Source organism: Medicago sativa, chromosome 3, assembly GCF_051527215.1.
Source record: "Medicago sativa cultivar Bolivia chromosome 3, Bolivia_mono, whole genome shotgun sequence".
Taxonomy (NCBI): domain Eukaryota; kingdom Viridiplantae; phylum Streptophyta; class Magnoliopsida; order Fabales; family Fabaceae; genus Medicago; species Medicago sativa.
In genome coordinates, this window is record NC_140751.1 from 91,955,631 (window position 1) to 91,979,088 (window position 23,458).

At 31.7% G+C, this 23,458-nt stretch overlaps 3 protein-coding genes across 53 annotated transcripts; 1 reads left to right on the forward strand and 2 right to left on the reverse strand.

Moving 5' to 3' along the window:
* Nucleotides 1-5,054: 5,054 nt before the first annotated feature.
* Nucleotides 5,055-6,651, reverse strand: LOC146941953 (F-box/LRR-repeat protein At3g58930-like). Its single transcript, XM_085755819.1, has 2 exons — nt 5,704-6,651; nt 5,055-5,587 (listed from the first exon to the last, which is right to left on the reverse strand). Exons 1-2 carry the CDS (start codon nt 6,643-6,645, stop codon nt 5,285-5,287), a joined length of 1,245 nt encoding a protein of 414 aa, XP_085611945.1. The 5' UTR covers nt 6,646-6,651; the 3' UTR covers nt 5,055-5,284.
* A 1,692-nt stretch (nt 6,652-8,343) lies between these two features.
* LOC146941954 (F-box protein At4g22280-like) lies at nt 8,344-12,495 on the reverse strand. 2 transcript variants are annotated; one of them, XM_085755822.1, is made up of 3 exons: nt 11,288-12,368; nt 10,891-11,196; nt 8,344-8,648 (listed from the first exon to the last, which is right to left on the reverse strand). In XM_085755822.1, exons 1-2 carry the CDS (start codon nt 12,233-12,235, stop codon nt 10,894-10,896), a joined length of 1,251 nt encoding a protein of 416 aa, XP_085611948.1. In that variant the 5' UTR covers nt 12,236-12,368; the 3' UTR covers nt 8,344-8,648; nt 10,891-10,893. The 2 variants fall into 2 exon arrangements, with proteins under 2 accessions (XP_085611948.1, XP_085611947.1); XM_085755821.1 differs by lacking the exon at nt 8,344-8,648 and adding an exon at nt 12,398-12,495 and having other exon boundaries at nt 10,767-11,196; nt 11,288-12,248.
* Nucleotides 12,496-16,955: 4,460 nt separating this feature from the next.
* On the forward strand, nt 16,956-21,517 carry LOC146941955 (beta-galactosidase 1-like). 50 transcript variants are annotated; one of them, XM_085755827.1, is made up of 14 exons: nt 17,063-17,236; nt 17,369-17,415; nt 18,051-18,144; nt 18,241-18,384; nt 18,496-18,584; nt 18,824-18,964; nt 19,076-19,127; nt 19,329-19,387; nt 19,572-19,633; nt 19,729-19,810; nt 20,164-20,239; nt 20,763-20,916; nt 20,988-21,085; nt 21,332-21,517. In XM_085755827.1, the coding sequence occupies exons 1-8, from the start codon at nt 17,078-17,080 to the stop codon at nt 19,362-19,364; spliced, it is 762 nt and encodes a 253-aa protein (XP_085611953.1). In that variant the 5' UTR covers nt 17,063-17,077; the 3' UTR covers nt 19,365-19,387; nt 19,572-19,633; nt 19,729-19,810; nt 20,164-20,239; nt 20,763-20,916; nt 20,988-21,085; nt 21,332-21,517. The 50 variants fall into 50 exon arrangements, with proteins under 50 accessions (XP_085611962.1, XP_085611969.1, XP_085611953.1 ...); XM_085755841.1 differs by having other exon boundaries at nt 19,076-19,117; nt 19,329-19,373; nt 19,575-19,633; nt 20,170-20,239; XM_085755866.1 differs by having other exon boundaries at nt 17,090-17,236; nt 17,369-17,847; nt 19,076-19,117.
* The last annotated feature ends 1,941 nt before the right edge of the window (nt 21,518-23,458 follow it).

A 23,458-nucleotide genomic window follows, 5' to 3' on the forward strand; every position in this document is an offset into this window, starting at 1 on the left:
GTGGCTGAAGATTGGCTTAGTGGTTGTTATTTTTTGAGACTAATTTAAGTTTTTATAGTTATTTTTTATTATTATTTAGATCAGTAATTAGTAATAAACAAAATGTTTTACAGTGTTATGTGAGTTGCATTGTGTGGATTTTGTCTTATAACTACAAATCAATGTTTTCAAAATCAAACCTGAGATCCTCTGGTTCATCGTTCAACCAGTTCAATCGGTTGAACCGTTATAGAATCGAACAATTAATTAACTAATATATTATTTTATTGTAAATAATAAATATATGGGGTAATAGATCATGAAGAAATGAAAGTATTGGTGGTGGTTTCATGGCCATGAAAGATCATATGAACTCACGATGGTGTAGAAGTTGGTAAACGATTATCGAATATTGATTTGTTATTTTTTTGAAGAATAATTACTTATTTTTGTTTGTGGTGGTCGGGATTCGAACCCCAGGCCTTGCATATATTATGCATTGTCCAATTATTTTGGCATTCTTAAAGAGTGTCCGGGGGCATTCGTTAACAAGACCCTTATTTTAATTGTAAAATATCATAATTAAAATATTTCAATTAAAATACTTTTGATTTGTTATTATTATTTTAATTGTACAATATTAATTAAAATCAATTAAAATATTTGATAAAAATGTATAATTTAATTAAAAAAAATATTAATGATGTGTATAATAGATGTGTCCATTTAGGAATTCCCACATCATCAATGACAAAGTCATGTCATCAAAATTGACCCAAAAAAGAGGTGAGGGACCAAAACTCAACAAAATTAAAACAGGGAGGCAAAAATATGGGGATCAAATTAAACTTTAATTTTTTTCAAAATAGAGAGATCAAAAGTACAGTTAAGCTTAGTAAGTACATCATATGAGCCACTTTTTGCTTTCAATTGCCACATTTTCTATTTTCTATGTTGTAAAAGTAGATAAAAAATAATAATTTCTTTTAATGAGTCACGTTTTGCTTTTAAGGCAAGTCTTGCATAAGATTGGCCTTTAACTCTGCTTATGCAAATAGTTCAATGTGTGAGTGTTGGAAATGCCTTACATTTGATTTTCGTTCATTAAATATTGGGGGTTCTTAGTCAATGAAGGTTAGTTTAGTTAGTAAAGAGTGTACTGACTTGTAAGGTTGTGAGTTCAATATTCGCTATTTGATGTAAGAGTAATTTTTATGAGTGATCTGTAAGTACCTCTATTAACGGTCTTTAAACGTTGAGCTATGTCGTAATCATGATAAGCATGGGAGCCAAACTCATATGAACTTTATTTTATCAACAAAAATAAAGTATCGGGGTTCTTGGAAATGGATGACATAATCTCTAAGTATCCCAACATAAATCAAAAAAAGGAAAGAAAAAAAAAACTATATTGTTTATGAATACTGAGAATGAATGGTGAAAACGAAGAAGAAAAACAAGAATGAGCTTTTGAAGGAGATTTTGTTGTGATGTCTTTAAAGAAGAACAATTTGATGTGAAGACTTTGATAAGCACGTGGATTTAGTTTTCAATTTTCTCTAACGTTTGGATAGCAGAAGGAAAAACATGAATATTTAAGCTAATTATGTATATGCATAACATTATGACTAAGCGTCAACGTGGTGGAAAATCCCTAGAGAAAACGACTTGTTTAAGACTCAACTTAAATGGGAATTAAAATATATATTTTAAATAGTCTCATTTTTTAGAATTTTAAATATTAGAATAATTTACATTACAAAATTCATATGCATTAAGATGAAATATGTATAACGTATATAATATAATGTATATAAAAAAGAATGTATTGATAGAAATTGGATAAGTATTTATAAATTTGATATTTCTATTGAATTTCTAAATGAATGTCAAATTTTAAATTAATTAATATAAAAAATTTGTTTTGTTATTATAAGGTCCGTATTTGTCTTCTCTAGGGAAAAAGATAATCGAACGTTAGAGTATTCTAAATACTCTAAAAAAATCGAAGTAGGAGGGGCATATAAAATAGAGATAAATGTAGTATGTATCTCTATATATTAAATTGCGAATACACAGACAATAGAATCATTTCTGATTCAACTAAATACGGATATCTAATATGGATGAAAGGAAATCAATCAAACAAAAACAAACAAATACAAGGAATTTTCCAAAAATGGGAGTAGGTTTCTAATAAATTCAAAAGTTTCATCATATAATTTTCATAATACAAATGACAAAACATCCTAATGAGATATGATATCAATCTCAAAGAAAAAATAGGGGATATGACGAAATTGGTAGACACTACGGACTTAATTGAATTGAGCCTTGGTATCGAAACTTACCAAGTGAAAACTTTCAAATTAAGAGAAACCCTGAATTAAAAATCGGCAATCCTGAGCCAAACCCTTCTTTCCGAAAACAAATAGTAATTTCCACCAGGTTTTCATTTTAGATCATCTGCTTTCTGTAATTTTGTTGTTATTGTAATTCAGCTCTCTTCTCTAGTATGCCTTGTGTCGGGGAGAGTGCGGTTTGGTAGTTTATAATTCATTTTGCATTCTTAAAAAAAAAGACTCAACTTAAACCTAAAAATAAACATAAGAATGTATTTAAAGTTTGTTTGAGTGTTTGTAATTTAAAGAGAGGTAAAATAAAAGTTATTTTGATACAAGGTGATGAGTTTGGGATGGATACTGTTCAAATATGATGCGCATTTCTAGAATATTAGAAAGATATAGAATGCACACTTGTAGATCTTTCTAAAATACTTAAGTAAACTAATCTAGAATATACCTCGACATCTATAAATAGCAAGGATATCATCTCAAAGAAATTATCACAGTGATGCAATCACACAACATTTCATTAACATGAGCCCAAATGCTCAAGGAAGAACATCAAATAACACATTCACAAACAATATTTGCCACTTCAGACTGGAACAGCAGAGCTTCAACACCCTTGGTAATCACTAATCACCACTCATCTGGCTGTTTCATAACTTTTAAGCCTACAGCGAAACTGGAAGTTGAAATTTTTAAAAACAAACAACCAAATGCATTTAAATGATTAGTTAATTAATTTACTTAATTAGTTGTGAAAGTAGTGAGTGAAATTAGTACGATTTCAATTTTCAAAAATAAATTTGAGGCCAAAAAAAGAAGTAAAATGAATCATATATTATGCAACCTAGACGGACTCTCATTTGAATAACTTCTTTTTTTAGTAAGCAAAATATATTAAAAAAAAAAAAAAAACACTTAACCAAGCAAAAGAAATCTACCATGGTAAGCACAAACAGTCATCAAGAATGTTTCAAAGAAATCTACCATATGCATGGTCTTGGGTTATGCTTGGAAGGGCGGTAAAGGAAGGGGCAGAAGTAATGCCCTGCCACCCTTTATGGGTATACAAGTGCAGGGAAGATTGAACTTCCAAAATATCTTAAAAACACAGACGCTATTGCAAGAGCTTGGGATTTTTATACTTTAAGCATGTCTAACATTTTTAGTTTTCAATAATAACAGATTTGATGCTATCTATCACCTACTCTTGCACATACTCAACAATTATTAAATATCAAGGTCCACTCATTCAAAAACATCAAATTAAAATGATCCAAAATGTAGGTATTGCCCAAGAACACAAGCAAAAAGTCAGACAATAACATATTATTGCTACACACAAGACTGGAATTTAAAATTAAGCAAATCAAATGAGGTTCATGATATAAATCTGATCCAACAACACACAATAAAAAAACTTCATATTAGCTTCTTCTAGGCACGGGCCGGAGGAGCTCTGGGTCCAGCAGGGCGAGGGGCTTGTCCGGGCTGGCCGGACCTGGGTGCGTCATCCTTGAAAAAGAATCAAGTAAACCAATTAGACACCACCAAAAGAAATATATAGCATAATTAAGAAATGGAAAATGTTAACGAGTGCCTCCGGGGCACTCTTTAAGCACTTTAAATAGGAATTTTTTAATGAAAAGTTGTGTTTTAAATGCATTGGAAATTGAAATAGTTGACTTTTTATAAAAATAATTACTAAATTTGGGTTGCTTAAAGAGTACCCCGGGGGCACTCGTTAACAAAACCCGAAAAAAATATAGAAGAAACTCAACTACTAATCAAGCACTTCCAACAATTTCATAGCTAAAGAATCAAAAATCTTGGTATAATTATAGCACATCCTCCAAAAGCAAAACATGCAACAAGATATATCTTCAACCAAAAGAGAGAATAATCAATATGAAATCTAAATTGGGATATTTTGAAGAAGAAAAAAATAGTTGGCATTTGGCAGAGGAAGAAAGTCATCCTATATGATAACTACGTCATTATCAAATGACTATAACCTTCAAACAACATGAAAAGAAAATGACATTAACAGTCTATAAAACAAATGTGCTATTGACGTAGCACTTGAGAAAGGATAGGAAAACATTGTTCCAAATGTCTAAATCAAATTATTAATTTTTTGGTGTTAATGACGTAGCACATTGCAATGCAATTTGCACCACTATCCTTCATTTTATATCATCGCTACTTCATTCTACTGGTTATATAAACTAAGATCCTCTTCAAATAGACAGCTTATTTGCAGCTATATAATCACTACTTTATACTACTGGTTATATAAACCAAGAGCCTATTTGGATAAACAACTTATTTGCAGCTTATTTGTACCTTTTTCTTCAATGTACTTGTATGTCATTACTAATCAGGATGGTCTGGTGTACTTTATCATTGAAAATTAATAGAAACATGACTATTGTATATATTCATAAGACAATACAATCAAATTAAAAAGTTAAAAATTAATAGAAACAATTGTATGATCCACATTAAGAATAGAATAGAAAACTATAGGTTAGTTTGTGTAATTGTTTCAACAAACACTTATTAAAAAACATAACATTGGAATAATCAATAATCATATAACTGAATGTGAAATTTGTAAAAAAAATAAGCACAAATTAAAATGAATTTATGCATCTTAAATATTTAACAAGTTCCCTCCTTTAACTTCTCCATGAATATCAATAAATTTATAAGGACTTCTTTGTTTGTTAGAAAAACTAATACTTATCTTAGTTGCAAATTTCCTGGAAGCTAGATACTAAATCAAAATGGTCCTATATGTAATTTAAGATGCACACTTACAATTTATGTTCAGTATATATGTACAATTTATTTGTTTACCCCAGAGATTTATAATTTATCTACTAATATTAAGTTATGACTATAGAGACCTCTGGAAACTGAAACAGAAACGAAGCAAACAAACAAACCAGTTATAAATCTCTCGCTCTAAGAGGTTGCCTTGAGCAATCTATGAAGTCAACTTCTGCTGAGGGCGAATTTTGAAGCAAGAAGTCTACTATTCCATCAGGTATGAGTGAAGACGGCTCCAATCCTTCTTTGAAAGCTTTTCGTATTTTTTTTCTTTCATTCTTTGATTTGGCTTCAGGTAACTTGGCATTCATCAGTGTCATGCGAAATTCATGTGAAAGTTCTTCCTCTTTCACTTTCAACGACTTTAAGTTATGCAAGGAAGGTGGGCTAATCTTCAACAGATTAGGAATTAAGAACAAAAACTGAGCAACGAAGGATGCAAATGGATTAGTCAAAAGCAAGTAAATTAAGAAATAAATATAAAGGAATTTTAAGAAAGTAAAAAAAAAAAGCCTCAAAACTTGTTAAGTTAATGTACCTGAAGAGTAGTTGCAGAGACTGTCAATGATTTTATATTAGCGAACTCTACCAGCCAGTTAAATAGAAACAAAGGAGACTTCTCATTATATTGAATTACTTCTACATCGATAACTACATGTTTAAGAGAAGAAACATTGCTCCCATAGAGTTTCTGGAAAGGTGTACCAGTAAAAACAAAGGTGCAAAGACTTGGAGTACATAGCTCAATTTCGTAAAAGTTTAATCTATCAATATACATAGTTAAATTGACAAGTGTGTCATTTGATATGCAAAGAGTTTTTTCACTCCACACTACACAATTTGAAATGAGCAAACTATTCAACCTGTTAAAGGTTGAAAATGGCTCGGCGCGGCCATTATCACCAACATAAAATACAAAATTCTCTAGTTGCAAGTTGGTTAATGCAGGCAAATTGAGAGATTTTGGAAACTGTGTTTCATACCCTCTACCATGGTCAATCGAAAGCTTAAGATAAGTCAAAGTCTCAGACGAAAACATGGTAGGCAGAGTTTGTGAAATGTCGCCATTGAAACAAAGTCCTAACCGCTGGACATTGTGTGAAAGAGCATAATTCACGATCCGTCTGAGTAAGTGAGGCTGCAAGCGACCATGTTTACGCTTAAAATCGAGAGTGTGCAGTGGGATAGAGGAATCGCGAAGAGATAAAACATTAGACACAAATTCAACGAATATGTTTAAAGTTCGGAAGTTTGACTCTGAAGAATGCAGGATAAGAGAAGGAATACGTTTCCAGAGATCCTTGTATCTCGGAGATAAAACGCATGTTTGAACTGCGTGTTTGGCGTTTAAAAAAGAGAGTATGTGAAGGATAACACAGTCAGATAAGTCGCTGAGTCTGTCTTCGTTTTCAGTACCGCTGAGTTTTACCCTCTTCGTTGTCGTTGTCGGAGTCATTATCTCAGAAGATGAATTTGACATTATTATAAGTACCTAATCAGGGAACAAAAACAAAACCGAATTATATTTTTGCCATGAAAACCTAGAAAGGAAAATGCATCGGAGAGAAAAGAAATACCTTGCGAGTTGTTGTGATTGCTGAATGAATTTGAAAGGAATAGGGACGATGGATTGTAACAACGTGTTCGTAGGGTTTATGTTTAGGTTTTGAGCGGAGGGATATTAAAGGTTTTCCGTGCAAATTATTTGTACCTTAATGGATATAATTATTAAAAAAAAAAAGGACAAATTATCCTTTTCGTCCATGTATGTGAAATCGAGCAGTTTAGATATGACGTTAAAATACTTTGTTTATATTGCCACATCAATCCTTAAACTTTGTTTGCGAGTTTGGAGGGGATGGGCTTGGAAAAAATGAAAAAAGTGGAAGAAATAGATGACATTAAAAAATTAATTTATCATTCTCTAAAAAATTAATTTATAAAAAATGTGAAAGATTTTACCACTTTCCCCTATATTTCCAACCCTCCAAAGTCTTCTCTTCCCCTCCCCTCCAAACTCTCAAACAAAGCATTTATATACTTACTATCATATCAATCCCTACAAGTAGAGTGTTCGCAATGCGGTTTGATTCGGTTTTAAGGAAAAAAGTCATCCGAACCGCAAGATAAAAAATCATACAATTTGATTTAATTTAGTTGACTTTTAAAATTAAATTTGAACCAAACAAAATCAAACGAATATAATTTGGGTTGGATCGGTTGATGCGGTTTTTTCAAGACAATACAATTTTTTGTTTCTAACATTAAAATCAAGTTTTTTCTTAGGAGAACATTAAAATCAAGTTAAAAGGCTAAACCACAACATATTTCCAACAATATTTTAAATATCATCAAACATTATAATTTTATTTTTGTCCAACAATGTTTCTAACAACATAGACTAAATTAAAAACGTGGACAAAAAGTAATCATATTCTATAAAAAAAATATATATACAAGACTGAGATTTTATCATTTTCTAAATTTTTTTTTTTTTTTACAATCAGTTTCTAAAAGTTTAAGTAGCACTTATATATATATATATATATATATATATATATATATATATATATATATATATATATTTGAAATAAAAAACAAAAGAAGAAAACTTAACAAGAAAACATCCGTAAAAAATGCAAAAGACTAAGATTATAACACATTTTTCTATTCCATACAACATTGATTACATATTTTTTTATTTTTTTTATTTAAAATTGTCGAAATGACATATAATTTGAGACGAATATAACACATTTTGCATGGTTTGGGTTGGTGTATCTACCTTCATGCCTTCGATCTCTTCAAGACAGTTATAATTACCTTCCGTACATGTGTTATTGAGCAGGTAATGATTACACATATCATCTATGCTTCCAAGCCAACAATCAGCTTATCCAAATAATTATTTTATTATTTCACATAATGCTGTCATATTAACACCCAATGTACATCCTTAAAAAAAAAAAAAAAAAAACCCAATGTACAGGAGACTTTGAATAATTCGAAACAAAGGTTTTGTTAACAAATAACAGCCCGAGTAAAACATAACATTCTCTTCTCATCGTCACTTAAGCAGAAATCATGAAATAAGGCAAAGTTGGAATAATACTATAATTTATATTCAGAGAAGGTCAAAGACCAAGACTGGGTGCAGATAAGCAGTGTGCATTTAGAATACATACAATGGTCATCTTTCTATTAATTTTCAATGATAAAGTACACCAGACCATCCTGATTAGTAATAACATTTAAGTACAAAGAAGAAAATGGGACCACAAATGTAAAAAAGAAGAAAACATGATGGAAGCAAGGGATCACGTCAGAACCAGTTAGCACAAGCCTAAAATGTCATCAAATGGGGAATTGGCTCAACATACCCAAGTTAGCCCAAATAACAGATATTTAAACAAGAGGTCCCTCCTTTAACATCCAAAATTCACAAAAGTTTAATCTCCGAAATTCAAGCAGCGGGACTTTGATCTAAATGAATTTAACAAAGTCAGACAATCAGACTACATTTCATTAAAACAAGGTCAAAAACTTAACAAAGATCATTAAATAACATGACAATACATAAACAAAATTTGGCACTTCAATATCCAGCACCAATATTACTTTAGGCTTGAACTTCAAAGCTTCTAAAGCTCCATCCCACTAATACATGAATAGTATCCTACAAAGGGACCATTGTCTATAACCCAGACTGACATTATAACGGATCACTAAATATCTTCTATTAAAAGTTTCAGGTATGTCCATACTTGCATCTGAAGGATTGTAAGGTTCAACCATCTTTGGGTCAAATGTTGCTCATGTTAGAAGCAAGACGTCAAATCAATTTTATAGAGAATAATATCGCCTGCAGACTCTTGTATTTGCATTTATAGATATACCAGAAGCTTGTTATGATTCAAAATAGCACATAAGAAAGTACACTTGGCAAAATGTAATTGGTTGAGGTAAATGGACATGTGGCTAGTGATTGTGCATAAATAGAAAAAAGGATGATCACTATGGGCAAGGAAGAAAAATGATGAAAGTCTCTCCTCTCTCCTTTTGGTACTCTCTAGTAAAGTAATGACTTAGGGTGCGTTTGTTTCAGATTTTTTTCAAAAAAAATCTATTTTTTCCCTTAAAAAAATCACTTTTTCCATTTTTAAGTGTTTGTTTAGGATTTTTAGAAAAATCATTTCATCAAAAAAATCTATTTTGACCTTAAAATGAAAAGCTATTAGGATTAGCTTTTCTCAAAATCTATTTTTTTTCAACAACAAGGAGATAACACATGTACATGTTAGAACTCATTTTTTTAAAAAATAGATTTTTATGGATAGTAGGCAAACACAAATAACTTCAGATTTTTTTTAAAATCTCTAAAAAAAATCTCTAGATTCTTTTGACTCAAAATCTATTTTTTTTAAAGCTGAAACAAACGCACCCTTAGTCTTCTTAGGACTTTGTCTTCTTCTATCTTTTCTTTAATGTTTCTATGTACCAAGAAAATCAATTTTAATTAGGTTCTTAACTATCAATTTTACCTTTAAATTAGTAATCCAATTGCATTTATCCAATTATCATATTCTCAATTTTGAGAACCCTTACAAAGCTTTAGTTAAATTACATAACTGAAGTTTAAGTGGGGCAACTTGAACTCAGATGGAGCACCATTACAATTAGGGGTGGAAATAGGCTAGGCCGGGCCGGGCTTTGTAAGGCCTAAGCCTGGCCTACTTCAAAAATTATAGGCCTGAGCCTGGCCTATTACCCGTCATAGGCTCATTTTCGAGGCCTGGCCTGACCTATTTAAAGGCCCGATGAAGCCTGAAAGCCTATTTAAAAGCCTATTTTACACCAAAGCCTAGCAACACATGTAAGCCTACTACTAAATAGGCCAAAATTTACGAAGGCCAAAAGCACATGAATATATCTGCAACTAAATAATGAAATCTTATGAAGGTATAATCACAACAATATATGTGCTACTAAATAACTAATCTTATGAAGGCTTGAGTTTATGAGAAAAAAACTTCAACGATATCAATAATGGAAGATATATTATACATAAAAAGCTTAATAGGCCGGCCCGACGGGCTTAATAGGCTTTTTTGTAAGCCTTAGCCTGACCTATTTAATTAAATAGGCTTTATAAAAAGCTTGAGTCTGACCTTGTTAATAAACTAGCTGGGCCGAGCTAGGCTTTAAATAGGCTAGGCCATAGGCCCCTGTCGGACGGCCTGGCCTGTTCCCACCCCTAATTACAATGATGGCGTTGTGAATAGCAGGGTCGTATAGATAACATTATAAGAAAATCGTATGATCAGCGATAAGAATGGAATAGAAAACTATAGGTTGGTTTGTGTAATTGTTTCAACAAACACTTATTGAAAAGGATAAAATTGGAATAATCATATATAGCTGACTGTGAAATTTGTAAAAAACTTTAAGCACAAATCAAAATGAATTTATGCACCTTAAATATTCAATAAGTTCCCTCCCTTAACTTCTCCACGAATATCTATAATTATATAAGGACTTCTTTGTTAGTAAGAAAAACTAATACTTATCTTAGTTGTAAAGTTCCAGGAAGCTAGATACTAATTCAAAATGGTCCTATATGTGATTCAAGATGCAAACCTACAATTTATACTTTAATTATCCAATAATAGTAAGTTATGTCCAGAATTCTCGGAAGCTGAAACAGAGAAGGAAATGAAAAACAAACCAATTATAAATCTCTTTCTCTAAGAGTTTGCGTTGAGCAATCTACGAAATCAACTTCTGCTGATGGTGAATTTCGAAGCAAGAAGTCCAATATTCCATCAGGTATGAGTGAAGATGGTTCCAATCCTTGTACAAAATCTTTTCGTAACTTAGCAGCTTTTGTCTTTGACCTAACTTTCTGTAAGTTGACTTCACACAGTGCCATGCGAATTTTATACAAAAGTGGTTCCATTACCACTTTCAATGACTTCAAGTTACCCAAGGAAAGGAGATTATACTTCAACAGACCAGGAGATAAGGAAAGAACCTAGGCAATGAAGGGTGCAAATGGATTAGTCTAATGCTAGTCAATTAATTTTCAATAAAAATAAAAATACCCTCAAAATATGCTAAGATACCTGAAGAGTATTAGTAGAGACTTTCAACGATTTCATATTAGCAAGCTCTTGCAGCCAATTGAATAGAAACCTAGAAGGATCCTCCAAAAATGAAATTATTTTTGCATGAATCTCTACATGTTTAAGAGAAGAAACATTGTTCGCAGAGAGTTTTTGATAAGGAGTACCGGAAAAAACAAACGTACAAAGACTTGGAGTGCATAGATCAAATTTGTAGTAGCTGTAGAAGTGATTATATACAGTTAAATTGACAAGTGTTGGACTTGATATGCAAAGTGTTTTTCCACACAACACTTTACAATTGGAAATGAGCAAACTACTCAACCTGTTAAAGATCGAAAATGGCTCGGCACAGTCATTATCGCCAACACAAAACACAAAATTCTCTAGTTGCAAGTTGGTTAATGACGGCAAATGAATAGATTTTGGAAACTGTGTTTCATAACCTTGACAGAGGTAAATAGAAAGCTTAAGATGTGTTAAAGTCTGACATGAAAACACGCTAAGCGGAATGTGGCCAATGTCACCATTGACCTCAAGTCCTAACCGTTGGACATTGTGTGAAAGAGCATAATTCACAATTCTGTTGAGTATGTGAGGCTTTAAGCAACCGTTTTTAGGCTTAAAATCAAGAGCGTGCAATGATATAGAAGAATCGCGAAGAGATAAAACTTTAGAGACGAATTTGATGAATATGTTGTAAGTTCGGATTCTAAAGTCATCAGAATGAAATATAAGAGAAGGAATGCGTTTCCAGAGATCCTTATATCTTGAGGATAAAATACAAATTTGAACTGCGAGTTTGGTGTTCAGAAAAGAGAGTATGTGAAGGATAACGCAATCAGGTAAGTCGCTGAGTCTGTCTTCGTTTTCACGCTCACACTCGCTGAGCTTTACTCTGTTCTTCGGCGGCGGTGGAATCATTATCTCACAAGATGAATCAGACATTTTGTATAAGTACCTAATCAGAAGAAAAGAAATTCAAAACAAAACGGAATTAGTATCTGCAATAGAAGTAATTGAACAATTTTACGGTGAGTTTTGTATTGAATTTGTGAATTGATTGGGAGAAGCTGAAAAAGGAAAACCCATCCGAGAAATCAGAATTACCTGAAAAGGGAAAGTTCAACTGCGGAGGTTAGAAACGAATTCTTAGAAGGGAAGAAAATGCCGCGTTTTTTTATTTTTTTTGGTCAACAAAATGCCGCGTTTTTTATTTTTGTTACATAAAGCTATAAAATCAAGAGTAAAGTAAAGATTTTACCCAAAAAAAAAAAGGAAAAAAAAAATAAAAAAACAAGAGTAAAGCCCTATTTTAGTCCATAAAGAAAATTTATAAAAAAAAAAAAACAAATTCACCCGTCTCACAATTATTGTCTCTTTAGCATTTTTTTTTAAAAATAATTGTCACTTTACAATATCAATGCAACATTTACTATTTTTTTCCCACTATTATACCCTTAATTATTGAATTTCATCCAACTTAACTACTCTACTAACTACAATTGTAACAGCCCGGTGGGCCCCTCGCAAGGCAAGGCACTGCACCCCCCGCACTGCACTGTTACTCACAAGCTTAATCACTAGCCCCCTCACCATACTAGTGTTTTTGCCTCCCGTGGGAATCGAACCTAGTACCTGGGGATAAGTACTACTTCAATGCATTCCCACTACCAATTGAGCTAGTAACACCCCGTTTTCCCAACGTAAAAATTTCATAATTAAAAATCAGAGTAATTCCACTTTAAACGGAATGCTACACTTCTTAAAAATTCATAAACTGAATAAATAACAATTTATTCTTCAAAATCATTTAACATAAGTAATTCAAAACTTCGCAGCGGAATTAGTTCATTCAACATAAAAAGTCTTTGTCACGCAGGCCTCATCAGAAAATCTCATAAGTCTTAGTTCAATATTTATTCAAAAAAGTTCATAAACAATACGTAAGGAATAGAAGTAAAGTCAAGTCCCATCCCGTTACGTATCAGAGCACCTAGACACACATGTGAGGAGTCCACTCACGACACCTCTAATCTTGATTACCTGCAAGTTACCCATACGAAGAGCAACATTTCCAAGCAGAGGGGTGAGATTTCTCAAACAATAATATAAAGCATATAAATCATGTAAAGTACATTCAACAACTTAAACATCCTATAATTCATTAATCATATCTAGCAACTTAAACTTCCTTAACTAGTATCATTATTCTTCCAACATTAGTCATATACTTCATATTATATCATCATATAAATATCATCACATATCTACAAATATTAGTCATAAGCATTATCATATATCCTTTTAATCATAGCATCTTAATCATAGACATAAACATCATCATATAACATCAAGTACTAATCATAACCATAATCATCAAATCATAATCATCAACTCATAAACAAACATCATCATCAAAACAATCATGAACATCAACAACAATAATCATTTAGCATTTTATAATCATCATAACAGCTTCTTAATCAAACTCATAATCGAATTCATAATCATAGTCATAAACAACTTCATGATCGACTCGACTCTTGACTTGACAATGCGACTCAACTCGACTATGCAACTCTTATCATCTTAAATCATCTTGAGTCATCATGAAAATGCAAATGCATGTGGTACCAATCTAGGGCATAAGCCCTCATCGTCGTGGTTGAGCATAAATATACTCCTAGGGCATAAGCCCTCATCGTCGTGGTTGAGCAAAGGCTCCATCGTCGTGGTTGAGCAAAAGCTCCATCATCGTGGTTGAGCAAAAGCTCCATCGTCGTGGTTGAGCAAAAGCTCCAGGGCATGAGCCCTCATCTTTAAATGAGTATGCATGGACTCAACATCTTACGTCTTAGAAACTTCATGAACATCTATGACATCTTAACATCTTGACAACATAACATCTTAACAACTTGATGACTTCATAACGACTCGACGACTTAACAACTTCATATCATCTTAACGTCTTAACGTCTTAACATCTTAACATCTTAGCATCATGACAACATATGGATCACATAAATAATCCACGTCATATCATAATATAACAATATCAAATGATAATAAACAACATCTTAAAACATCATATTCATCAATCATAAACAACTTCATATAACATCGTATTTAAACATCAACAATAATTCACTATGTATCTTTGTAAAAACATAATAAATTATCCACAACATATTTTTATGTCAAACAAAGCTACTGGAAAGGTATCACAAATATCAACAACTTTCATGTTTACAACAAAGATCAATTCAAAACAGAAACATATGAACAAAACGCAAAAACATGAAACAGAGAATGATGTCACTGTGCAATTTCGTTGAGACCTCCCTGTAGTATTTTCATCATAACTCAAAGACCAAACATCATTTTCACGTCAAACCAAAGCCACTAGAAAGCTAACAAAATTATCTAAAACTTTCATGTTTACGCCTAAGACCAATTCTATACCTATCAATATCAGTTTTCATTTTAAATTCGGAAAAGTTGTGCTGAAAGTCCATAAAAATTCACTGTGACCTACGTGCAGTAATTTGACCATAACTCAAGTTCTATAAATCGTTTTGACGTGAGACCAACGGCATTAGAAAGCTAACATCCATACCTACAATCTTCGTGTTTACACCTAAGACCAATTCCGCACCAATCAATACCAGTTTTAATATCAAAATTCGGGCTGAATGTAGATTTTCTCCAAGTTTCACCTAATCTCATGGTTCTAACCTCAAAACTACTTCCAATAATCATCCTATGGATTATCTAAGGTCTATACACAATTTCTACATCAATTCAACAAGTTTTCATCATCTAATCATCAAATCTCTCTCAAAACCGTAATTCTCAAATTCTCACAAACTCTCCCCAACTTGTTAGATGTAATCTAATGATTTAACAATTTAATATTAATGCAAGATAGTCTCACCCTCACCTTAGTTTAATTCCTGAATCAGCAGCAGCGTTCTTCTTTCCTAAGGTCTTCTCCTCTTCTCTTGACTTTTCTCTTCTCTTCTCTTCTTTCTTGTTCTCCTCTTTTCCAAAAAGCGGTTTCCGGTAAACTCTTTCTAACCTAAGCTTCTCTATTTATAATACTAAACGCTCTTCCTAAATCTATTTTGGCCCAACAACTTATTCTTCTTTCTATTCTAACCCCCTTCTTATTTCTCTTACACCTCAAAACTACTCTATTCCTCATAATCTTATTTATTTCTAAATTAAATATATCTCTCCCCCACTTAATAATAATAATACACCAATAACAAATATATCTCTAACAAATAACAAATATATTTCTACACCAAATAACAAATATATCTATAACAAATAACAAAAATATTTCTACACCAAATAACAAATATATCTATAACAATTAAATATATCTCTCCCCCACTTAATAATAATAATACACCAATAACAAATATATCTCTAACAAATAACAAATATATTTCTACACCAAATAACAAATATATCTATAACAAATAACAAAAATATTTCTACACCAAATAACAAATATATCTATAACAAATAACAAATATATTTCTACACTAAATAACATATATATTTTCACACAAAATAACAAATATATTTCTACACCAAATAACATATATATTTCTACACAAAATAACAAATATATTTCCACACCAAATAATATATTTATTTCTACACAAAATAACAAATATATCTCTTCATCAAATAACAAATATATTTCTACACAAAATAACCCCACAACTTAATATTTATTTTATTTTCGAATCTTATTTTATTAAACAATAAAATAAGTTACAACGTCTCATAAATTTCCCTAAAATCATATAAATCACATAAATCTTATAAATCACACTAATCATATAAATATATTCTAAAACTCATTTAAAATAATTAAATAAAAAGGAGGGCGTTACAACAATTAATAAGGGTATTTTAGTAAATGCCACTAATTTTACAATTGAAATCAACACAATTAATCATTTCCTTAATAATCGTGCACAGACCTTAAACGACTAATATTGTGAGACGGAGGGAATATACTTTAACCTGTGCGATGCAAGGGTTTTGTAGAATTTCGTATATAAATATCACATTGATTATGCATTTAATACTATGCTATAAAATGACTGCAAAAAGCAATAAAAATGCAAAAATTACACCAATTTAAGCTATTAACTTTATTTTCTTACCAAATAATATTATCAGGCCCTTCAAAAAAAAAGTTATCAGGCTGTGTATCTGAATTTATTCTTTCTCAGCCTTTATATTCGATTACATTTATGTTAAAAGAACAACTAAAATAAGCGAATTGAAAATAGTAAACATGTTTGAAAAGTCAAAGGGGGAAAAGCAAAGTAATGTTATAATCCAGTGTAGTGATTTTTGCAAATAAAAAGCCAGAATAAATAAGTTCAAGTAAATATAATATATGAGAAACAAAGAGGCCAACAAAATTACACTAAAAAGTGAAGTTGCTAATGATAAAATTATCATCTGAATCAGTCAAATTATCAACAATTTTAAAAATGCAACTTTAATACCTTAACACGTAGTAAGCATACACCAAGAAACTGGTCCTAACCACAAGAGCTGTTAAATCTTTAAAAAAAGAAAAGGAAAATAATAATAATGAAAAAGAACGACCATTAATAAAGGAACCATTAATCTACTAAACTAAATATGAAAATAGTTGTCCGTGCTTTTTACCATTTTGCCCTTCTGAGGGCATTTTCGTAATCCTGTAATTTGAGAGAAGGGCATTTTGGTAAAATCAACGGGCACTTGGGTAATATGAGAAAAGAGAAAGAGAGAAACGGGAACGAGAGAAACAGAAAGAACTCTCCTCCCTCTCTCTACTTCTCTCGGCCTCCCCCCTTTCTTCCAATTCCTACCAAATTCATCAACCAAATCCATTCCAAATCAACATGCAAGCTTGGAAACTTAATCCTGGTAAGATGTTAGCTCAAATTCAAGCTTATTTATTCAATTTGAGTTTTAGGTTTTCTGTTTTTCAGTTTTTTCTTTCTTTGTTTCTGCATTTTGGTTAATTGATTGCATGGTAAAGTTTTTTTTCCTGTACAGATCAAAGAAGAAGAAGAAGAAGAAGCCGAGGAAGAGAAAGAAGCAAGGTGAAATTAGAGTTTTGAAACCCAATCCCGTTTTCCTTCTTTGATCTGAAAAATACCAATATTTGGGATGAAATTTGTTTTCATTTAATTATCATTCATCTCTCTAATCTATGATATTGTTTGTTTTTTTCATTTTGAATTTTAGATATGTTGCTAAATGAAGGGTGATATTGTTGTGTTAAAGTTTGTTGTATGCAGTTGCTTATAGAAGTTATGATTTTTGAAACCAATTGTAATTAACACAAACAAAAATCAATTTTCATTATTAGTTTGTTGGATTTAGGGTGAATTTGTAGGTCCGTTGATTGAACAAGGATTTGGAATTTTTTGCGATGCAATTTGTATTGTGAAACGAAAATCGGAGAGGGTTTCGTCGCCGGTGATTGAATGGTTGCGCGTTACCGACTTAGACGACGGATAGTGATAATTTTGGTATCAATTTTTCTTTGATTGATTTTTAGGGGTTTTCCTGTTTGGTTGAAGTATATTCCTGGTTTATCAGTTTTAGAACTGACAATGGTCCATTTAAGGTCATATTTTCAGTTATTGTTATACCTTAAGAATTGTTAAAGATTCTCATTATTTCCCTTTTCATTGGTTAGTACCCTCTAATTAGTTTTTGTTTTTATAATGAGGTTTCAAATGCAAAAATTTACTGAGAAGATTGTTGATATGATGAAAGCAGAAAAGCTATTTGAGTCTCAGGGTGGTCCAATAATTATGTCTCAGGTATACTAAACATGCTGCTAACTTTCTACTTAATCTATCTTAGCTTTAAATTATCTTATGTTTTATTTATTGACTAGAACTTTTAATTTTGTGTAGATTGAAAATGAATATGGACCTATGGAGTATGAAATTGGTGCTCCTGGTACATCCTACACGAAACGGGCAGCAGATATGGCTATAGGACTCGGTATCGGAGTTCTGTGGATTATGTGTAAGCAAGATGATGCTCCTGATCCTGTTGTAAGTTCAGCTGAATTGTATCATTTTTTAAAAATACATTTTTATTCTTGATATAGTCTTTTATGCCTCCAAGGATTTCAGCTTCTAATTTCGACGTAAATAATTTTACAGATTAATACCTGCAATGGCTTCTATTGTGATTATTTCTTTCCAAATAAGGATTACAAACCAAAGATGTGGACAGAAGCTTGGACTGGCTGGTATTGATGCCTTGCTTCTTATTTCTTAGGTTTCCATAAGAAGAAGATAAATGCAAGCTAGATATAATATAAGTCGGACTATACATTACTTTTGTTCCTCTTTTATGTATGCAACCATACACCTAAAAAATTCTTACTATAATTATGTTTGCCAATAAAAGTAAATAAATGGGTTTAAGTAATTCAATTTTTTAATGAAGTTGTTTTAGTGTTTGTATTTGATTCTTCTTTGATCACAGCAATACAAATGCAACAAACGGCGGGTTCTGCATCGTCTCCCACGATGTGGGTCAGCATTGGATGATGCATTATCATGCGGCTTTGGCAGCAGAAACTCAAATGGAGCTGATTCATATCAGTACTGCTCCATTGCTTGCAAGGTGATGACTACAATTTGACAATCATAACCATTTATTGTTCCATTTCATTACACTTCTGAGTTCTGACATATAGTTATTACTATCTTATCATTTTTTTATTTGAACTTTCAGGTCAAGGATATGTCAAGAAAGTCTGGTGATAGAGTGTAATATGTTAGTCCATATAATAAGATTTATCAGTATATTCCCTAAAAAATAATTTTATGGAGCATAATTATTTGAGAGCATAATTAAGACATTGTATTTCCAAATATCATGTAACAGCATGATAATAGTACACTAATAAATGATTTTTCGTGACACTGTATTGTTTTATATATAAGGTTATTTTGATATGGTCATATGATTAGTACTTCTGTTGCAGGAAACATTGGTTTGGTTCCATAATTCTTTGGATTGAATGTTAGAGGTGACTAAATTTTTGTAAGTTTGGATTTAAATTTCTGTAAAATTTGAGTGTATTTGAAGTCCTGAAGGTTCAAGTAATTGCATAAGTGGTTTAGAGTAGCATTTTAATCATGAAACTAGCTCTATGGATTTTTGTGCTGCATAATTTGAGTCTATCTTGTGTGTTTTATAAGGTTTTCTTTGGTTTCTAATGCAATAGCAGATGTGTTGCAAGAAGATAATTATCTCAAGAGCAGCATATATAGAGAAGAAGCTATTGAGGCAATTCTCTTTTTAATATCTTTTATCTTGCACTTACTTTTTTATATATATAAGGTGATTTTGATCTGGTCATATGATTACTACTTCTGCTGCAGGAAACATTGGTTTGGTTCCATAATTTTTTGGATTGAATGTTAGAGGTGACTAAACAGAGTTTGTTGAAGTCATAGCATTCAGGTAACACTAATCATGTCATCAAGAAATTTAAATAATTTTTAATGAAATAAATTTGAAATAGTTACCATTGATTTTTTGAATATACATTTATACAATGTGGTTATGAATTCTGATGAACTTCATGATAAATTCTAGGCATGTACACAATGTGGCATTTGAGAAATCAGATTTGTTCTTCATCTACATTGTTAATTCATATGTCTTTGGTAGAAATTTTTTAGATTTTTTGTGTGGAGGGTGGGATTAATGTTTAGCTTTAGCTGCAGTTGTTCTTAGATAATCCCCTCTTCAGTTTTTTCTGTTTTATTTGGTTCCACTAAGCTTGCAAATTTATTGACATTGTTATGTTCTAGAAGCAGTGACAAGCTCGTATGTATAGCAAAAGCGTGAATTTCTATTTATGATATTGGAGAGGCAATCAAATTGAAGGTATAATCCTGGTTTTTAATCATGGCTTGAATTTCTATGATGTATGATTTTCTATTTTCATTTTCATGCAGTAAAAGGTGGATAGAAATTAGATATGTGGAAGTTTGTACAAATGAGTGTTGTGTTTGTAGTTTTGGATTGATTTTGCTTCAGTTTTGTTTTAGATATTTTAAATATTTGGATTCAGTTTTGTATGAAAGCAAGTGTTGTTAAATTCTGATTCATAGATTGCTATACTACAATTGCCAGAGTATTGGGTAGGACTGAAAATATAGCATGTTATAACAATTAACCAGAATTTGTTTAGCAGACATGCAACTGCTCCATGAAGCATGTGATTGATATGGCTATAAGAGTTATCCATCTAAATTTTTATTACTAATGAAAACTAATGTATCACTCTAATCCCTTTGATATTTCATGGCCTTTTTCTCTATTAAAACCCACAATAGTGGCATAACCCACCCGTAAATTTCTGCTATGTTATTCATGCTCTTTTTTTTTTTTTTTTGTTTCTGAATAGTTTTAGTGGTAATGGGTTTTTCGAACCCTGAGCGTCTACGCCGACAAGTTCGTTAACATATTGCACGATTCAGATCTCATGAACACGGAATTCTATCTTCTGGATATTGAAGGCTGGCGATCGAAAATGCTGCTCAATCCGAATAGTTTTGTAGGTAATGATGATTAAACTGGTTAGGGCTGTTTGGGGACTGTTTTTGGATGAATTTTGACATGTTTCATGCAGGAAAATTGGGTCAAATCTGCAGAATTGTAATTTTCCACGGAAGCTGGCTCGAAATATTTGATCTTAGGTGCATTTTCCTCTGGAATCTAACTGTTTGGGTACGACCGGACAACTACCGATATCTAAAAATATCCTTTCTTAGTTTAGAATGTTTTATATATCCTTTCTTAGCTTAGAAGGTTTTATATATTTGTTTTAAATATTGAATCAAAATTGCAAATGTGTGCTTTATACTATTTAAACTCATAATATATTGATTTAGTTCTTTCATATATACATGTGTTTCTATCTTTGTCATCTAACTTTCTCTTTTTGGCTATTCATGATTGTACATTCAACCTAAGATATGAGTTCAAATACTCAAAATGTACTTAAAGGTCTTCTTTGTTGGACGGATTGTGAATTGTGGCCTTCTTTACTCTCTTATTCTGGGTTTGGCAATGTAGATTGTATGTAACATGACTATATTGCTCGAGAGTAGTTTTGCACAGGTGCTACTATGTTGTGAATAGATACCCTTCTTATCTCTACCCTTCTCTTCTATTGGATTTATTAATAACATTTTGAACCTTAAATGAACTCACCGGAAATCGTAATGTACTCCATAATTTTCATGTGCTTTAGCATTGAATCATAATTGATAAGGAGGGTGGGAAAAGATAAATTTTTTGTTTGCTGTTCTATTTAAACGCTTTCCACCTCATAAAGGGCGGTCTGTATCTTAGATGGATGTAACATGCGGTTTTTAGCTCAGTTTGTACCTCCCCTGATTTCAGATCAGGAGGTTTTCTTGTGGTGATGTTCTGTTGTCACAAAATGGATCTCTCTACTGTTGTACCTAATAAAAGTGGTAGGGGAATATAAGGAAGTTTTTAGATCATTCTAAAACTGAATTTGAAAAATTGTCCTTGTGACTTTCATATATCATGAATGCCAAAATTTGAGTAAAAATTCTCACTATAAGTTTGCACTCTAATCCTTCAAAAAAAAAAAAAGAAGAAGTTTGCACTTTAAGTCATAGAGGGTTTTTGCTTTAGTATTTTGCTTCTGGGCAAAGACAATTCAATTTCTCCTATTCCCACACAGTGGTTGGATTTTGAGTTATCTGTAGTGTGTGGAATAAGTTGCGTTCGCTATAAGTATGCCAATGTACATGGTTGCATGGCTCTCCAAGACAAAATATTGACAAGAGGTGGCATTGGTCTTGAAATGTTATCTTTGTCTAATGTCTGGGCTGGACAAACAATTTAAATATATCCATATGGCATAACTTCTATCATATAAGTGTGTATGTAAAATAAAGTCAAACTATAATTATATATAAAATAAAGTCAAACTATTTTCATATAAGCTTAAATTGTTTTCATAAACTATCTTTTAGAGCTGTTGGAAATAAGATGATAGCAATTTATAGACACATAATCTGTCATTTCGCAATCTATCCGTCCGATATAATATTTTGTCAAAAAAGTAGCTAACCCCCGTGCGAAGCACGGGTTTGTAACTAGTAATGAAAAGAAATTGGTATCATAAAAAGAACTGCTAGGGCATTTGTGACTTTAAAAAAATGTTTTAGTACAGTATAACAATTTTGAAAGCAACAATGTTTCAATCAAGATGGAAGTGGCTTAGGGCCCTGTCTACCGTGCGCGAGTGGAATAGGTCTCGCACCCGTGCGAGATGTTGAGAGGAGTAATTGCAGCTGTTGGATATATTGTAAATTAATCAATGGTTGTGATTGAAATGAAATGCTACCTGCTAAATTGATTTATATGTACTCTAATTTCCAATAACACTGTTATAAAGGTTACTTTTGGAACTGATGCAAAAATTTATCTAGAACCCACCACCGCCAAACCACCTCTAATCACATGAGTTTATTTACATCGTTAAATATTCATTCAATTTGTGAAGAAATGTATTGTATTAACTTCCAATTGAGGCATCTTAATGTTGGAACTTTGTTTAATTGATTTAATTAAGGACCCATTTTCATGTCTATAGAGATACAATTCATCATCATGTCATGGGTATAAAACTGAAAAACCCAGAAGCACAGCATTACTGTGTTCATCTCTTCACCGTGTTCATCAATCATCTCCATCCTCCATTATTGTGTTCTGTAAATTCAGATTTTTTTTCATATCAACTTATCGTGTTCTTTATCATCATATCATCTCTAAATCATAGTTCAACATATTAATCACCACCGCCACCATCAAAACCACTAGTTGATTCCCTTTCTCTATCTCAACCTCTTAATCATTATCTATTTCTGGGTTTGTTTTCTATGGAGAAATTATTGAAAAATAGATACAGCCAACACAAATTTAAAACATCATTAAAATAAAAAAATGAAGAAATTGAGCTACAGTGAAGAAATTTTTGATTTTCATGGTATTTATGATGATGGGTAGCATTAATTATTATTCTATTGTCTTTGGAGTGTTATTGAAATGAGCTCTGGTGGT